The sequence below is a fragment of the Drosophila yakuba genome, chromosome X (genome assembly GCF_016746365.2).
Source record: "Drosophila yakuba strain Tai18E2 chromosome X, Prin_Dyak_Tai18E2_2.1, whole genome shotgun sequence".
NCBI lineage: Eukaryota > Metazoa > Arthropoda > Insecta > Diptera > Drosophilidae > Drosophila > Drosophila yakuba.
The window spans coordinates 19,377,996-19,396,323 of NC_052526.2; the positions used below are offsets into that span (position 1 = coordinate 19,377,996).

General features: G+C 40.7%; 1 protein-coding gene across 1 annotated transcript; it reads left to right on the forward strand.

The window, feature by feature from the left end:
* The first annotated feature begins 2,118 nt into the window (after positions 1–2,118).
* Positions 2,119–18,295, forward strand: LOC6526005. The gene is given in 4 exon segments (XM_039373771.1): positions 2,119–2,283; positions 5,221–5,934; positions 14,221–14,406; positions 17,352–18,295. Coding segments are annotated over 3 exon segments (1,569 nt in total). The 5' UTR covers positions 2,119–2,283; positions 5,221–5,240; the 3' UTR covers positions 18,041–18,295.
* The last annotated feature ends 33 nt before the right edge of the window (positions 18,296–18,328 follow it).

Consider the following 18,328-nt stretch of genomic DNA (forward strand, 5'->3'; position numbering starts at 1 on the left):
TTGAACCAGCGTATTGACTTTCAGTTTACAATTTGGGAAAAATGGACATTAAAAACTGGCTGGCAATCCAATAACGATTCAATATGCACACATGTATGTATTTGCCAAAAAGCTGAACGAGGATTAGGAAATTTGAATTGGTTTGTCCAACCAGACGGATACGGATGACCCCATGTGGGCAATTTAAGTGCTGCACTTTTTGGAACATATATCTATGGTACAACAACAACAACAATAACAATAAAAAGAGCAATCTAAAACAGACATGTCACTGCCAACGTGTGGCACTGTTTTTGGGCAAAATAATAATAGTGCAAAATAAATTCCACAAATATCCTATTGTTTTGGCTTGACAACCCATTTTCGGTTGGCATTTCTATTTCTATTTCTGTTTCCCGGAAGTGCGGCACTCGTCCCAAATGCATTTTCCATACGGCTACGGACCATCGACAAAGGCAATTAAATTTGTAAAATTTCACAACGAGTGGAAAGTGCAATATGCAATGTGCAATATGCAATGTGCAACCTGTGTGACCTCATTGATTAGCCAGATGCAGTTGTTTCTGCAGTTGGTCTTTATATTCGAAATTGATGGCATTCAGCATGGAAATTGGATTCGACATCATGGCTACATGGCTAGCACATTGGCAGCCGATGACTTAAGTTAATGGAAAGCTGACAATTAAAAAGGAAAACGTGATTTCACATAAATGCCATAAATCAAGTATGTACATATGTATATGCTATGCTTTTTAGTCACTGAGTTGCATCAAATAGTAAGTTAAGTGATTACGAATTACATGCAAAAGTGCATTTATAACTTTCCAAAATTATTATTATTTTTAATGTAATTCAGAAGAAGCAGTTAAGTATTTTCTAAGGCATTCAAGTATTTGAAAGTTTTCTAAGCAACGCAGAAGTTTGTGCAAAATGCATTAAAACTGCAGGCATTATAATTAATAATTAATTAATAATAGTAAGTTAAGTGATTACGAATTACATGCAAAAATGCATTTATACCTTTCCAAAATTATTATTATTTTTAATGTAATTCAGAAGAAGCAGTTAAGTATTTTCTAAGGCATTCAGGTATTTGAAAGTTTTCTAAGCAACGCAGAAGTTGGTGCAAAATGCATTAAAACTGCAGGCATTATAATTAATAATTAATTAATAATAGTAAGTTAAGTGAATATGAATTACATGCAAAAGTGCATTTATAACTTAACAAAATTATTATTATAATTAATATACTCCAAAAGATGCAGTTAAGTATTTTCTAAGGCATTCAAGTATATGAAAGTTTTCTAAGCAACGCAGAAGTTGGTGCAAAATGCATTAACACTGCAGGCATTATAATTAATAATTAATTAATAATAGTAAATTACGAATTACGTGCAAAAATGCATTTATACCATTCCAAAATTATTATTATTTTTAATGTAATTCAGAAGAAGCAGTTAAGTATTTTCTAAGGCATTCAGGTATTTGAAAGTTTTCTAAGCAACGCAGAAGTTTGTGCAAAATGCATTAAAACTGCAGGCATTATAATTAACATTGTTGCTGCTGCCACAGGAATCTTCACGGGTTCATAACTTTTGAGAGAGGTGTTCAAAAGTATGCTGCACATAATTTGACATCCACATTTGGCCCCAAAATAAATCACTGCATACTTTGGGGCACTTCTTGCTCGCAGTTTTGAAACCTGTTGTTGATTTCAATTTTGCGTCGGCCAACAACGTATTTGTTTATCATATACGAGTACTTAAAAATTAAATTGGGTCAAAGTCATTTGAAATTCGTGAGCGGACAATCCGAATTAATTAAAGAATCTCTGCCTCTGTATTGTCGGCGACCTGAACAAAAGCATTGACTTTTGTTTGTCTTTCGTCTTGCACAATAAATAACGAAATTCCTTTTCAAAAATTTCTGGCTTTTCTCGCAAAGCGAAGAGAGCGGACCACCACACCCCCCCCTCTCCTCCATGCCAATGCCTTACGTTTGGCCATTTTCTCTTTTCGGGGAAATTGTGGGAAAATCGTGAGCAAAGCGTTGGGAAATTCTGTGGGGAAAAATCTCCGGCTGGCCGGCGGTCTATAAAAGCGCGCTTCCAACGCCGTGCGCGTTACAAAGGCAGGCGGACTGCCGACGCGAGTGCTAAGTGCAGAGTGCAGAGTGCTGAGTGCTGAGCGGCAGGATAAGGCGGTTGACAAAAGGACGAGCGCATAAAAAGGACGAAACGACGTAAAGGGTTGATTCCGTGGCTCAATCTCACACATTTACTACGTAAGCGGACGCCCGCGATCCTGTTCAATTTAGTTGTGTTTTTTTTTCCCCCTTTCCTTTTTTTTTTTTTTTGTGAGTGTGTGTGGTGTGTTGTGGTATCCTTGTTTTGGCAGATTTACACAGAAATTATAGTGACAAAGTGCGCTTCACATGAGTCGAAGGACGCGCGTTTTTAGCATCCTGGCACCAGCCTCAGTGGAACTCAAGCCGAGTCGCCGGAAAACCCATCCATCCATCCATCTACCATCCATCCAATACCATCCGATATACTCACTCGTGCCCCATGTCCACACGATTCATTTCGCGCGTCCATGGTGCTCCCCCCCTTCTACCCATCCCCCCAGGAACACTGTTCAAAAAGTTGTGTCCTTTATGTGCTTGCATATATGTAGAAGTGTATAGAAGAAGGCAAAGTGTGATAATCGAGCAATCAAGTGATTTGTATTCAGTAATGTACATATGTATATAAAGAAGAATATGTAGAGTATGCACTTGAATAGTGCACCATTTTGTTAAAATAATTATTAAATAATCTTTTATATTATTAAAAGCAATTTAAAAAGCAATGGATTTTAAATTGGAAATCTATTTTCAAATGCCACTATAAAAAGGCAGCCAAATTGTTCGCTGTGCAGAGGGAATCGTGCTTGGCCATTTAATTGTGGTCTCTGGTGACCAGCAGGGGTTCGGAATGGGATGTGGCATGTGGCTTGGGGCATGGGGCATTGGGGCATGGAGCGAGTTGGGCGGATGCTAGATGGGGCATGAAGCATGGGAATTGCGCTAGGAGGTGGAATAGCGCTTTCTTCGATTCAATTCGATTCGATTTGTCGTAATGAAGCTAGTCCACGGAGCCCCATGCAATAGTTAACATATTTTTATTGCCTTTTGTCGCCAAAGTGTCCCTTCCCCACCAGGATTCGCCAGATCCGCCAGATCCGCCTCCGTTTGTACACCATCTGCATATATACATATATACATATATATATATATATGTTTGTGTGTGTATATAGAAGCATCTATATCATAGCTCCCTCGGCAGTTTCGGTTTCAAGTGCCATTGGAGCTGAAGCTCCTCCGGATTGCTCACTTGATGGCTTGGCCGATTCAATGTTTGCGCTTTTGCGTGGCCAACAAGTGTGGTAGTTGGCCATTGGCATTGGTAGTGGGCATTGGTATTAGTATTGGTATTGGTATTGGGCTTGGGCTTGAGAGTGAAACTTGCAGATTGAATGGGAGGCAGGTCAAGAGCTGGTCATTTGGGAATCGGGTTTAGGGTTCCCTCGAGTGGTCACCACCAACGCCCCAAAGTTGCTTACATCATTTCGGGGGAGCCCTTAAAAGTCATGTTCACCAACACGGTGCTGCCGAACAAATCCAAAATCCGGAGTAATCAACGATGTCAGGGGAACTTCGTAAATATGTATGAGTTCTAATGTAAATATTTACATTTCTCAATCGCTGCGACTTCAGGTGCAAGTACAAGTCAAACATTTCAATTGGAATTATTACAAGCAGCGGATAAAGTTGAGAGAACGTGTTAAAGCTATCTGTGGTGTTCTTGGCAAAAGTTTTGCAAGTATTAACTTTATAAGTGTTGCAAATATTAACTTAAGAATGGTTAAAAAATTAACTTAACAAATGTTGCAAATATTAACTTCATAAGTGTAACAAATATTAACTTAATAGGTTTTGCAAATATTAACTTAATAAATGTAGCAAATATTAACTTAATAAATGTTACAAATATTAACTTAATAAATCTTGTAGATATTGAGTTAATAAATGTTGCAAATATTAACTTAATAAATGGTTAAAAAATTAACTTAATAAATGTTGCAAATATTAACTTAATATTGAATAAATATTAACTTAATAAATAATTACAGATATTCACTTAATAAATGTTACAAATATTTACCTCATAAATGTTACAAATATTAACTTAATAACTTTAACAAATATTAACTCAATAAATGTTACAAATATTAACTTAATAGGTGTTACAAATATTAACTTAATAACTTTAATAATAATTAACTCAATAAATGTTACAAATATTAACTTAATAAATGTTACAAATATTAACTTAATAAATGTTTCAGATATTCACTTAATAAATGTTACAAATATTTACCTTATAAATGTTACAAATATTCACTTAATAAATGTTACAAATATTTACCTCATAAATGTTACAAATATTAACTTAATAACTTTAACAAATATTAACTCAATACATTTTTCAAATATTAACTTAATAAATGTTACAAATATTAACTTAATAACTTTAACAAATATTAACTCATGTTACATTAACTAAATGTTACAAATATTAACTTAATAAATGTTACAGATATTCACTTAATAAGTGTTACAAATAATAACTTATTAAATGTTGCATTGATAACTTAATAAGTGCTGCAAATATTAACCCAATAAATGTTACAAATATTAACCTAATAAATGTTACAAATATCAACTTAATAAATGTTGAAAATATTCCTTTAATAAATCTACCAATTTCCATGCTGAATACACACTTTTAGTTAAAAATGTATATATACCATTGCGATTATTCAGTAATTCGTGTACGCACGTTAAATTAAGCAATGAAATTAAATTTGTGTAGGAATTCACTGGCCTTTTGTGGTTTATTTCGGTATTCCTAATGGGTTAGTCCTTTGGGAAAATCCCGGGGGATGAGCACTTAGAGCCTTTGCGGGGGGTTCACTCCTGATCGCAATCAATCGTGGTTGCTCAAACTTTCGCCAACCGAAACTTTTACTCCTGCCCACTTTCACCCACCCAACACACACACACACACACTCGCTTACACACACACACACGCTGTGTGTGTGCTTGGCCAAGTGATTCATTAAAGCAATTAGAGTGGCTGAGTGGACAAACATTTAGCAACACTTCTCTTGCATGCAGCCAGGATTTGCGGCCATCTAATGCTCATTGAAATTTACGATTATGCTGCGAAATTATTAAACAATATGACCGCCAGCGGAGTTCAGCTCAGGAATTCAGTGGGAAAAACCGGAAAAGCTGTAAAAGCAGCAGCAGTGGAAAAAGCAGCAGAGGAGAACCATAACAAGGAATCAACAGGGAAATTGGGCAGCCTGCTTGGCCGCACACTGGCCAAAGTGGCCCAAGTGGCCCGCTCCAATCCCGCCCAGCACGTGAGCAATCTGCCCGTTTCCGCCCTCCTGCTCCAGGCCCTCGACGTGGTGGACGTGGCCCGCGGCCAGGGAATCGATCAACCCATCAGCCCCACCACCATCAGCCCAACCACCATCAGCAGCAGCACCACCAGCAGCAGCAGCATCAACACCACCACTAGCGACGACAGCAGTGACCCAACGGATGTGTTTAGCGGCCAGCCGCCAGCGTTCTCATTTCCCGCCAACATCACGGCAGTCGTGGGAGCAGCGGGAGGTGCGGGGGATGCGGACGCATATCTGCCGACGGCCAATCTCAGCGGTTTCATCGCATCCTCAACGACGGCGGTGATGAGCACACTGCCCATACCGCTGCCAATCCCCACCAGCACCATGGCCACGCTGCAGGCCCAAACGGTGGCCACCTTCATCGCCGCCACCGGCAGCAAGAATCGCCCAACGACCATCGTTGTCTACCCAACGGGTGAGTCCTTAACTCAAAATGAATTTTTTTAAACATTTTGTATAGATAGAAGTTATCTTAAATTTTACCAACATTTTTAAAGTGGCGCTCAGTATTTCTGCTTTTAGCATTTGCAGTAAAAATAACTTATTTTGTGCTTTCAACATTTGCAGTAAACATAACTTATTTTTACAGGGAATTTGAATTATTTTTTGTTTATCACCCAACAGCTGAGTTTATAAATTATACAAACAATTTTAAACAAAATTTGTTCACAAAAAATACTTTGTTTTGTCTGTGGAAATGCCATTTTATCATACACATCGCAAGTTAAATTTTTAACAAATTCTATATAGATAAAAGATATCTTTAATTTAACAACATTTTTCAAGTGGCGCTCAGTATTTGTGCTATCAACATTTGCAGTAAACATTACTTATTTTGTGCTATCAACATTTGCAGTAAAAAAACCTTATTTTCACAGGGAATTTGATTTATTTTTTTTATCACCCAACAAACAATTTTAATCAAAATTTGTTTACAAAAAAACTTTGTTTTGTCTGTGGAAATGCAATTTTATCATACTGAGCGCACATATATTTTAATTACCAAAAGCGAATTACCAAAAAAAGTTGTAAAAAAAAGCACATTACTTACGGCAACTTTGGCCATAAATAATAAAAGTAATTTGCACAATTCACGACTTTTCTTAAATTTCACTTCAATGTTACTTTAGGCCAATTTTGTTTTCTTTTTTTTTTGTGAGGAGCGAGAAGTGCGGAGTGAGTTGAGCGTTTTATTGTGGAGCCACATGCACTTAAGGAAGTAATTACTGTGCATTTGGCATGCATTTCATGAATTTTCGAGCAACTGAAATCAAAATAGCTTCCTGTTAATGCGCATTAAATTTGCATGTCCATGTTGAATCTTGAAGTTCAGCTGAAATTGTGCAAATTACTTAAACTGCCGCGAATGCGATATTTTTTTTTAATCAAGTGGGTTGACTTTATGAAGCGCTTTTAATCATGCTTGCGCGCTCTGTGTAAATTAATAACCATCATTATGGTTATTGATTTTTTTCTTTCTCCAACATATTGCCTGCTGTATGTATATCCTTTCTGCAGGCTCTGCAGGGTTTTTTTTTTTTCCAGCATCCACGTCGTTTTTAATCAAAAGAAGAGCCCAAGTGGGATTTGTCACCGTTTTGGGGCAACAATCAATTATCGCCGCGTCGCAAATGAGAGGCACTCCTTCGCGAACTGCCTTAAGTTAATTACGAACATTTGCCGGATAAAGACCCGTGCTCCTCCGCTCTAGTAATCAAATCAAATCAAATCGAATCAACTCAACTCAACGCAACTCAAGTCACTGCAGTCAGTCAGCCAACGGGGTCGCGTGCCAGTCCTGGATCTGGATATCCCCAGATCCGTGGATTCACCATCAGTCTCTCGTCGTCATGCACACATCCCGGCCTCCCAATCCATCCGCATCCCAATTAGTCGCCCCGTTTGCCGGCGTTAATTTGCATGAGCTGACAACCGAGTCCTCATTATCCGCATTGACTCCGATTTCTCCGCCGGCTGGCGCGTCAACTTTTTTATATATTTTTATACCCGTTACTCGTAGAGTAAAAGGGTATACTAGATTCGTTGAAAAGTATGTAACAGGCAGAAGGAAGCGTTTCCGACCATATAAAGTATATATATTCTTGATCAGGATCAGTAGCCGAGTCGATTTGGCCATGTCCGTCTGTCCGTCCGTCTGTCCGTCTGTCCGTATGAACGTCGAGATCTCAGGAACTACAAAAGCTAGAAAGTTGAGATTAAGTATACAGACTCCAGGGACATAGACGCAGCGCAAGTTTGTCGATTCAGGTTGCCACGCCCACTCTAACGCCCACAAACCGCCCAAAACTGCCACGCCCACATTTTTGAAAAATGTTTTAATATTTTTTCATTTTTGTATTGGTCTTGTAAATTTCTATCGATTTGCAAAAAAACTTTTTGCCACGCCCACTCTAACGCCCACAAACCGCCCAAAGCTGCCACGCCCACACTTTTGAAAAATGTTTCGATATTTTTTCATATTTGTATTAGTCTTGTAAATTTCTATCTATTTGCTAAAAAACTTTTGGCCACGCCCACTCTAACGCCCACAAACCGCCCAAAGCTGCCACGCCCACACTTTTGAAAAATGTTTTGATATTTTTTCATTTTTGTATTAGTCTTGTAAATTTCTATCTATTTGCCAAAAAACTTTTGGCCACGCCCACTCTAACGCCCACAAACCGCCAAAAACTGTCCTTCGCACTTACACTAGCTGAGTAACGGGTATCAGATAGTCGGGGAACTCGACTATAGCGTTCTCTCTTGTTTTTTTTATAGTTTCTCGTTGGCAGGACCAACTTTGCTTGGCTTTCGAACTGGCTCACAGGCCAATCCCAAAACTTGGCCCCAAACAGTTTAAGCATGAACTAGGCTCCATTTCCATTTTCCCATTTCCCCATTTCCCCTGCTTCATTTCCCATTTCCCCTGCTCCATTCAGCAATTAGACAAGTCTAAGTCGCAGTAATTGCAAAGAGTCGCACTCGAATTTAGCTGTTGATTGTGCCAGGCAAGTGTCGCCATCAGTTGAGTGGGTGGAAAAACAAAAAAAAAAAAAAAGAAAAAGGTTGGGAAAACTGGGTGGAAAGTTGCTGGGCTTCTCCAGCTGGCGCCAATGTCACCAGCGCCTCGAGCCGCTCACAAATTAGAGTCTTAAAGGCTGCACGGAAAACAAATAAGCGTGGGTTTTTCCTGCAAAACACGAGGATTTTAAAATTAAAGCCTAGAAGTAGTCAGTAAAAAGGAGCACATACTTTTGGACACCTTTTTAAAGCAATTCCACTGATTTCTTTCCCACTTTACAAATTTGTATTTGGTGTTTGGTAATTCTTATGAATATTTCCCCACCCTGTGATGTTAAGATACAATATTATGATGTACGGTTTCTTCACTTAAATAATATTACCGAAATCTCGAAGGATTTTCCGCTTGAAAGCACACTGTTCTGTAACCAAACTGCTAGAGTTTCTTATTTACTTAAAAGAAACTTTTATTTGTATGTAATTACAGCTGTTAGCAAGTAAAAGCAACTTGCAGTTTTGCTAAACTTTATATTACCGCTTAAATTGCTTTCATTTTTTATTGTGTGACGAAGGCTGGCGTCTTTATTAAGCGAATGGCTCCTTCGTCACATTTGCAGGGCTTCGCTTCTGTGCCGTCGAAATTTGTCGACAACATTGTCGACTTTCCTGCCCGCCTTATCGGTGCCCAAAAAACATGAATAAAAAACAAAAAAAAAACCCAGACTGCAGCTCATCCCGCCTGTAGGCCCATAACCATTCTCATTTGCCCAATCCCCCAATCCGCACTACAATCACAGGGTACATCTCGGGCATTATCGACGGCACGGGGGCGTGGTGGTGACTGGTGGGCGGCATATGTCTGTGTCAGCGCCCTGCATGGCCTGTGGGCGTGGCACTCGAGTTGCCGCCACCTTGTCAGTTCGACACAAAATACAACTTTTCGTCCATGCTGACAGCAATGGTATAAAAAAATGGTATACAAAAAAAAAATAAATAAACGAAAAATGAAAAAAAAAAAAAAAACAAACAAAAAGAATCGCAGATGGAGAAAAAACTTGCCCATTACAATTTCCCTCCCAAAAAAAAAAAACAAACGACAAGGAGAAAAAGTGCGTAAACTCATCCGATAAAATGATATAACAGGAATGTGATGTCCTTCAGCTCCATTGATAAGTTAACAATGCATTCTACTTAGCGAAACACTCGAATGCCTGTTCGCTTTTTTCGACGGGGAGTTCTCGTTTTTCACATTTCCCGAAAAGAGAAAACTCAACTGGGGGCGGTTCTTTCCGCGAACAATACTTAAATGTTCGATTTTTTTTTATATATTTTTTTTTTTTGTATTTCTACCCCCCTTTTAAAACGTTCCACTGGTGTAAGCTGAATTTAATAGTCAGTGCTGGAATGGCGAATTTATACGAGCGAGGGCGAAGTTATTTAATAAATAAAAGGGCAGTAGTTTAATAGTTTAATGGGCAGAAGTTTAATAGCTTAATAGGTTAGTAGTTTTATAGTTTACTAGGAGAAGTTTTATAGTTTACTAGGTTAGTAGTTTAATAGTTAAATAGGTTAGTAGTTTAAGAGTTTAATGGAAAGTAGTTTTATAGTTTAATAGAAAGAAGTTGAATAGGTTTGTAGTTTAATAGGTTAGAAGTTTAATAGTTTAAAAGGTAAGTATTATTTATAGTTTAATAGGCTAGTAGTTTTATAGTTTAATAGGTTTGTAGTTTTATAGTTTAATAGGTTTGTAGTTTTATAGTTTAAAAGGTTAGTAGTTTTATAGTTTAATAGTTTTAATGGGGCACCTTGGGTTTTATTTTGCTATATTTATAGTGCATATTTGTATGTATAGCTCATGCTGTAGTAACGAAGCGCACCACCACATTTGGTTGTTTTCTGATGGAAAACAAATCCCTTTTTGGTAATTTAATCATGCTAATGTTGTCAACAGCTTTCGACTGTTTGCAGCTGAGACGTTCGTTTTGACCATATCGAATGGGTTGTGTTTGTGTGTAGAGCAAGGGGAAGGGAAAGGGAGTCTTGGTCGTAAAACCGCATTTTATTGGTCACCACGAGTGCTCCAGCTTTTGGCCAGAATCCTGTCAACAACAGGACACCACCACTGACTTTGATTTGGGCGGGAATTTGCTGGCCCGATTTGCTCGGCTGTAGCTGCGTATCAAAGTGAAACTTTGGGGCTCTATTAAATGCAAACTATTCTCCGCAAATGCCTTCCGGACTTCAAAGTTGGCTCCCCCTCCCTGCACCCTCCCCCCCCACATTTCCCCCCTTTTCCCCTTAACCTTTCACATTTTGCCCGCCTTGAGTTGAACCGCAATCAAGCTCGAGTTGACTTTGATGGGAATATATTCGAATTGGAGAAATCACTTTACGCTACTATATGGGTGTATGTGTACCCAGCATATCTGTCTGTGCCGACTTGACTTTATACACTCAAAAAAAAAACCAAAGCTTTATTATAATCATCAGCATGAGTTGCTGTTTTAAAGAGCTAACTACCAATGTTAACGATCCCTATAATTTGTTATAATTTTTATTTTAGGGAAATACATTTTTGGCTAAATTCTAGAATTTATTTGTAGATTTTGCAAAAAATACAATTTTCAATACAAATCGATTACGAATGAAAAAACAAGCTCAACGAGGCATGGGAATTCATATGTGAACTATTATATCCATAGTATTCGCCAAAGAAGCGATTATTGTTGCACGAAAATTCCGAAAAAACTAAATTTATTTTAAAACGAGAAAGGAAAGAATATTTGTGTGTTTTTCTGTGTGTATTGTGTGTATACTGCGCACATTCGATGGGCTTTGTTTATGCTGGCGATGCTGCCTTTGTGGCGCATTCCTATTCCATCGCCGATGTCAAATATGCAAACATTTAATTTCGATTCAAAGGACGCGTCTGTCTGAGTGGGGCAGAGGCATTATTTTTATTGTATTTATTGAATATTTCTGGGCATCAAACGACGTCTGATGACTCGCCGTCCGCGGCTACAGAACTCCATCTTCAGGATGCTAAGGAGTAGGGATGCAGGACGCAGGACGCAGGATTCACCCACTTCGCGCCATCAATTTGTGTAAATTTGAACTGTCACTTTGAAGGCGTTAATTGGATTCAGTGGCGCAGGCAGCCGCGAGCTGTGGGATGCCTGGGAGTCCTGCAGCCGCCGCCGCCGCCGAGTCCTTTGCCCGCAAGGAGCTGCTGATGGACAAAGTCGAGTAAATCCAGCTGAGGCGCTGATAAGGCAGCAGCAAACATTTTGTGTCGGCGCTCCTGATCGAACGCGAACTTAATCGAATAATGTCAGGCCAACATCAAGTGCTCCATTTAACCCGGGTGTGGGCTTATCCTTTATATCTAAAGGACCTCCCTCTCTCTTTGCCCTGCGAGTCGATAAAGTTGCGAATAAAGTGACACTCAAGCGCTCTTTTGGGGGGGATAAATAAACACTAAGCGTATTCTACCTTTTTTTTGAGCAGTTAGTTATTCATATCATTTTGTAATTTCGTAATTTGAAAATGCTAAAACTTTGTGTGCAGTCCAAATAAATACAGGTGTTTAATTATGTTTCAATGTTTACGTTGCACTTGCGAGTAATTAATGCAGGCAATATCCCGCCGTAATGATATTAGCATCCATTTACATAGTTTCAAAACTTTCATTCATTTGAATAATCTTTTGCCGAAAACCTTTTTCAAAACTTGGCAGGGTATTCAGCTTTTCGTTTTTTTTTCTTTCCAATTTGTTGCCTTTATGCTACTTTTTCGACAAACAAAATTTGGGCCATGGCTTTGTGACTTAGATTAGAGCATCCGTTGGCAAGGACGAATGGTGCCAGTTGGTTGTGGGTGGTGTTGGGTGGTGCTGGGTGGTGCAGGGTGAGGCAGGGTGGTGCTGGGTGGTGCAGGGTGATGCTGGGTGGTACAGGGTGGTTGGCTGTGACGTATGAGTGGCTTGAGTGGGACTGGCAAATGAGGTTGCCGGGTCAGGGGATTGGATTCGCTGCTGCTGCTGCGGGTGGGATAAGTTCACCAGGTGGATCAGTTAGGACTGTAAGTCCTGGCGGGATTTAGTCCAGCCCAGCGAAACAAGGAAATTATCCTTGGGAAGCACTGGCTTAAGCCTGTTTAACCTCGTGTTCAGAGCACTTAAAGGATTCACTCAAACTGAAGTACATATATTTTATTTATTTTGTACTTAAATAGCTGAAACGTAAACACATTTTCAGTTCGACATGTGCGCGTATTTGTATTTAAATTCCTTATTCGAATTTGCTTTCTTAGTAAATTGTGGTAAATTTCCCCAGTTGATAACGAAATGAAACACAGTGTGATACTTATTATTGTAAGACTTTAAGAGTGGCATTCCCTAAGGGAAACACACGTACGCGCAGCATGTGAAGTGGATGATTTTGGGTAAGAAACATGTTTAAAATGTTTTCTTTATGTCGGTGGGATAAATGTTGTTTTGTTTTTGCTAATTATACCTAATGGAATTAAGAAGGCGAAATGGGGCTAAATGGCGGTGGATGCAGATATGCCTCGGCTTAGTTTATGGCTAAGAGCCGAAATTAAACAGGCTAACGTAGGAAAATGCAAATGGCTTAAATGGAATGTGCCACTTCCCCACACTACCCCACACTCCCCCCACTACTGCCCCTTTAAAAATTCGTTCATTTCTCGTCGCTTTTAGCCCACACAATTTCCCATAATTTTTCCCATCCCGAGTTTGTGCTGATAAATGTTGCCTACTTTTTTGGGGGGGCGGGGTGGGGGCCATGCAAATGAACCGGAGATGAGATGAGCTCCGGAATTATGAGTTTGCGTTGGCCATAAAACCAGCCATTCCAGCACTTGGTTATTGTGATAAAATAAACATATAAATAAATAATCTTTGCTCTCTGCTGATGGCAATGCTGATGGCATTTCTGCGGCTGACCAAGCCCACAACCACAACAACAACCACAACAATTAGGGCCCCCTTGATTTTGGGGCGTTGACAGCCCCACAAACTCGGCCGATTAACATTCGTGCATCATTTGGCAAGGCCGAATTGTTTTTGCCTTGCCTTTTCTTCCTCTTTTTTTGTTTTGTTTGTTGGGGAAGGGGGGGTGGTGGTGTATACACATTGGCATAATGGGGGCAAATAAGGTTGGGCAAGGTCACACAGCCAGTAGGCAAAAATATAGCAAAATGTGGCAAAATGTGGCAGAATGCGACCTGGTGGGGTCAAGAATGTGTACACGGTTCTGCGATGTTGAGTGCGATTAAGTGGACTTGCTGGAGCAGGAAGTGCCCTCCACTTTTTTCCGGCCAGGCCAAGGAAATGTTCAATAAATTTCGGGTCAAAATATTTGCCTAAAGATGGGCAAGCTAAGATAGATAGATGGAGTCAGGTACAAACGGATAAATGGAGTGTTCTACGTGGTGACTTACATTTGGATTAGGGAAACAGCAGATTCATTTTTAACATGGCTACATGTAGTGAAAAGCAACACGTTTGGGCATTAAGCTGGAATTTTATTATCTAAGTTCTCAACATTTAGTTATAGTAGTATAGTATTATTGTAGGTGCGCTTCGTCACTATGCCGAATGATGAATAAGTAAATGCATGAATCTAATCAATCCATATGTTTTTTACACCCATTTCAGTTTCACCCGAGTCGATTGTCATACCGATCGTCTCCTGCATCTTCGGCTTCCCCATCCTGGCGCTCCTGGTGATCTGCTGCCTGCGTAGGAGGGCCAAGTTGGCCAGGGAGAGGGACAGGAGGCGTAACTACGATATGCAGGACCATGCCGTCAGCCTGGTCAGATTTAGTCCAATACATAGGCTTAGTGAGTTTGAATGTCGTAATGTAATGTGTGTACAAAGAACGTTTCTTTTCTTGTTTTCTTTTTTATCTCTGGTTTTGCAGCCACTCGCAGACCGAATGACTTGTCCGTATTTTACGACATCCTGCATCCTGCAACCTGCATCACTGCATCCCAGCATCCCAGCATCATGCATCCCTTGCATTACCCACCTGCTTCAGTGCAGATACAAAATTCATCTGTGCCCTCACTTTACGAGCATATACAGCCCCCATTCACATTTAACTGCACTCCTCTAGCTCTTTTGCCCACTGATATATATAGTATACTATACACACTCGACTCGACTCGACTCGACTCGCTTTCACTTCGCCAGTTTTCCCCTTAATCTGTGCCATGTCGTGGCCATTAATACACCTGTCGACCATTGTTGTTGGATCGGCCTGCCAGCATAAAAGAAAGAAAGTTGGCAATCCACAAAAGGATGACAAAGAGCCCGACGACGCATCATCAATATCATAATCATTGTTTTTTAAGAGCCCGCATGTCGCAAATGTACTATGTACATACATATGTACATATGTATGTACCTTTGTACGACGGCACTGAATTGTCATTGTCAGTGGACAGTGCAGAATCCAAACCAAAATCCCCACAAAATCCGAACACAGCTGCATTAGCCATTCTGATAGCACCCACACTGAGCGAAATCGGTTCACGTTCTCTTTTAAATTTGTTTTTAATTTTAAAACTTGAAATATCTTTCTTGATGCATTATTCACACGTTGTTAAAGAAACTCGTAGGTGAAAATATAGCAGTACACATCGTTTGCAGATTTCCAGTCATTTCCTATCAATTTAATATTTATGAAACATATATATTCCATTCCGACAATATGGAAGTTCTTATCGAAACGGCAAAAAGATTCAATTTATTCACATTCTGCTGGGCAGCCGTGTTTCCCACCGAAAAGCAAACTACGGAAAACGTGAGTTGAGTGAAAGCAGCACAACTTAACTGCTAGAAAGTAAGGCACATGTGTGTGTGTGTGTGTGTGAGCTGCTTTGCAAGTGTCAAGCGAAGAGAGGGAGAGAGAGAGAGAAGGAGATAGAGTAGCCCGACTTGCATTTGCATTTGCATAGCATACCTTTGGGCGCTCGCCGTCCTGTTTGCATTTCACAAAATCGAATGGGGAAACGGGGGAAAAGCTGCGGGGGCAACGGCAGTTGGGGGAAAAAACACAAACACAAACAGAAACAGAAACAAAAACAAAAAAACAGGAAAAACTGTTGACGGGGGGCTAGTATAATAGTATAGTAGCTTGCCCGCTTATTTAGCAATGCGACACACACACCCACACACACACGCACACACAGCGCCCCCGGAGTTGCCACGCCCACAAAGCCACGCTGTCGTGCAAGGGTTCAGGTTGCAGGTTCCAGTGCTTTATGCACGCACGAACACGCAGAAACATTTTTATAACTGTAAATTTCATATTCAGAACGCGGGGCGTCAACTGAATGTGAATCCGCCACTTCAGGTTCCATAGAGCAAAAGAGAAAAAAAAAGAAAATAAAACACTCTGGCAGAAAAAAAAAATAAACAAACACACACACACAAGCACACACACAAGCACACACACAAGCACACACACAAGCACACACAGGCGCAGTCAACCCTTCTTCAGCGGAAACTCACGCAGCAAATGCCGTCACAATCTGCTGATACCCTTGATTAAGTGCAGTTTCGCAAGCTCTTTTTCCCCTTATCGAAATAATCAATATATTGTTGATAAAAAAAGAGAAATATAAAACTGCACATGAGAAGACAATACATATTTTAAATAGGCAAATTCAATACCCTTTTAAGCATAGGTATCATTAAGTCTGGCATTTCTTGCCTTGTCAAGGATTGCACAACTGTTTACCATTTTCAAGCTACTTTTCCTCTTTAAAAAACTCTTTAAACTGTGCTGAAAATGAAGTGGAAAATGCACAAAAAATGAAAAATGTGCAACCCATTTGCGTGGCATTTTTTCTCACTGTGCAGCGCCGCAACGATGATGATTAAGGTGGTGTCGACGAGGTCGACACAACCGCAGGACCCCAAAAACGAGGAGCGACAACCGCAAACTACACTGGTTTTTGGCTGTGTCGCTTCTTGGCCCCAAAAACAACACAAACACACACACACACACATGGACACACACACATATTTTGCGCACACCCAAAATGGGGACACGCGTTTTTTGGCACACATTTTCGCAAAACGATTACGCATCACCGCAGATGCCTTTGTCTGTTTTCTGTTTCCTTTTTTTTTGTGTCCCCCAACCAATTTTGCCCCTCTTGTTTTCACATATTTTCACATTTTTTATTTGGTGCACATTTTTTATTTGTTGCCGGTACTGAAAGCAAATTGAGTTAATCATTTAAACAGAATGTTCATTTTGCAGCACGTGAAATGTTCATTCTTAATTACTTTTTTGGACACCATAAACTAATCAAACTCACATTACATTTGCATGGAATCACACAGTAGTTTTTCTGCCATTTTCTATATTTTTTCACGCTCTGTTCACACAGCTTAAATCACACCGTTCGTATTTCACGTATTTATACAGCATTGGGGCGAGCATATACCCATTATTTGTTTAAGAAAATGGGAAAATAAGAAGTGCTTTCGCTCGCTTGGCCGAAATATAACGGGTATTGCTGAGATGCGATGCAAGTAAATCACTTTTCACCCCACGTTTTTCTCATTTTCGACGCGTGACACCAGCACATCCGTGACATTTTCAATGTGTCTCCTTCGACATAACTCATATCCTTCACACACACACACACCACATACACCACACACACATACACCCTTTTGCATCATATATCCTGCCCGAAGGACCAAATGCAAACAGACAACATTGATTAAAGGAAATTCTCTCTTCCCATTACCCGCACACCATCCACAGATTACCGATCGTCGCGAGCTATCAGTCTACGTCCTGAACGAAGCCTAAGCCAGGGCTTCACCTCTCTGGAGCTGGACACTGTGCTGGAGGAGCGCTGCAGCGACGTGGAGCAAACGCAGACGGAGATGTTCAATGCGGAGTCACCGATGGACACCACCTCCTACAAGATGTCCATCTCCTCGAGCTAACAGTTAGCCAAATTGGCTAACCAGCAACTGGAGCAGGCATCGCCCCACACCGAGATCCCGGACGCAGATGCCCAAGCAGAGCGCCAGGAGCCGGTTGTGAAGGTACCGCCGGCCAAGACCGCATCGCAGCTGGCACCACCGCCACAGCTGCGCAAGACGGCCAGTGTGCGCGATGATCCTGCTGGTCTGGCCAAGCGGCGCAGTCGCCTCCAGGAGATCCGGGCCGCCAGCAGCAGTGCAAGTGGAGGCGGTGTTGGTGGTGGTGGTGGTGGTGGCAGCGAGGCGGCTGCTGCCTTCACCAAGCGGGAATCCAAGCGGGACCGCCGCCGTGGAGGAGGAGCAGCAGCAGCTGGAAGTGGTGGCCGCCAGTCGCCCACCATGCGCAAATCGCATTCCCTGGACGCCGCCGAGAGCTACTCGCTGGCCAGCATCCAGGCGCCGCTCTGGGTGACCCTCACCAATGCCCGCACCATCGACGAGCTGGCCCAGCAGAAGATGTGAGCTCCAGCTCCAGCTGCATCTGCATCAGATTCGTTCACTTAGCAAACCTCCGACAGTGTCTACAGAGCCCCGCCCACTTAGAAATCGTGTGAATGTTTAGATGAATTTCGAATTAGTCACATTACCGAGCTACACAAACGAGCTACTTGCATCAATAACTAAAACTAAAGCTAAACCAATTTAATGACGTTACAGACCAAACAGAAATAGTGAAACGAAACTAATATTAAAGTGTGCAATTTTAAATTCACTTAATTAACAAGTCTTTAATTTGCATGTGGATGTGGA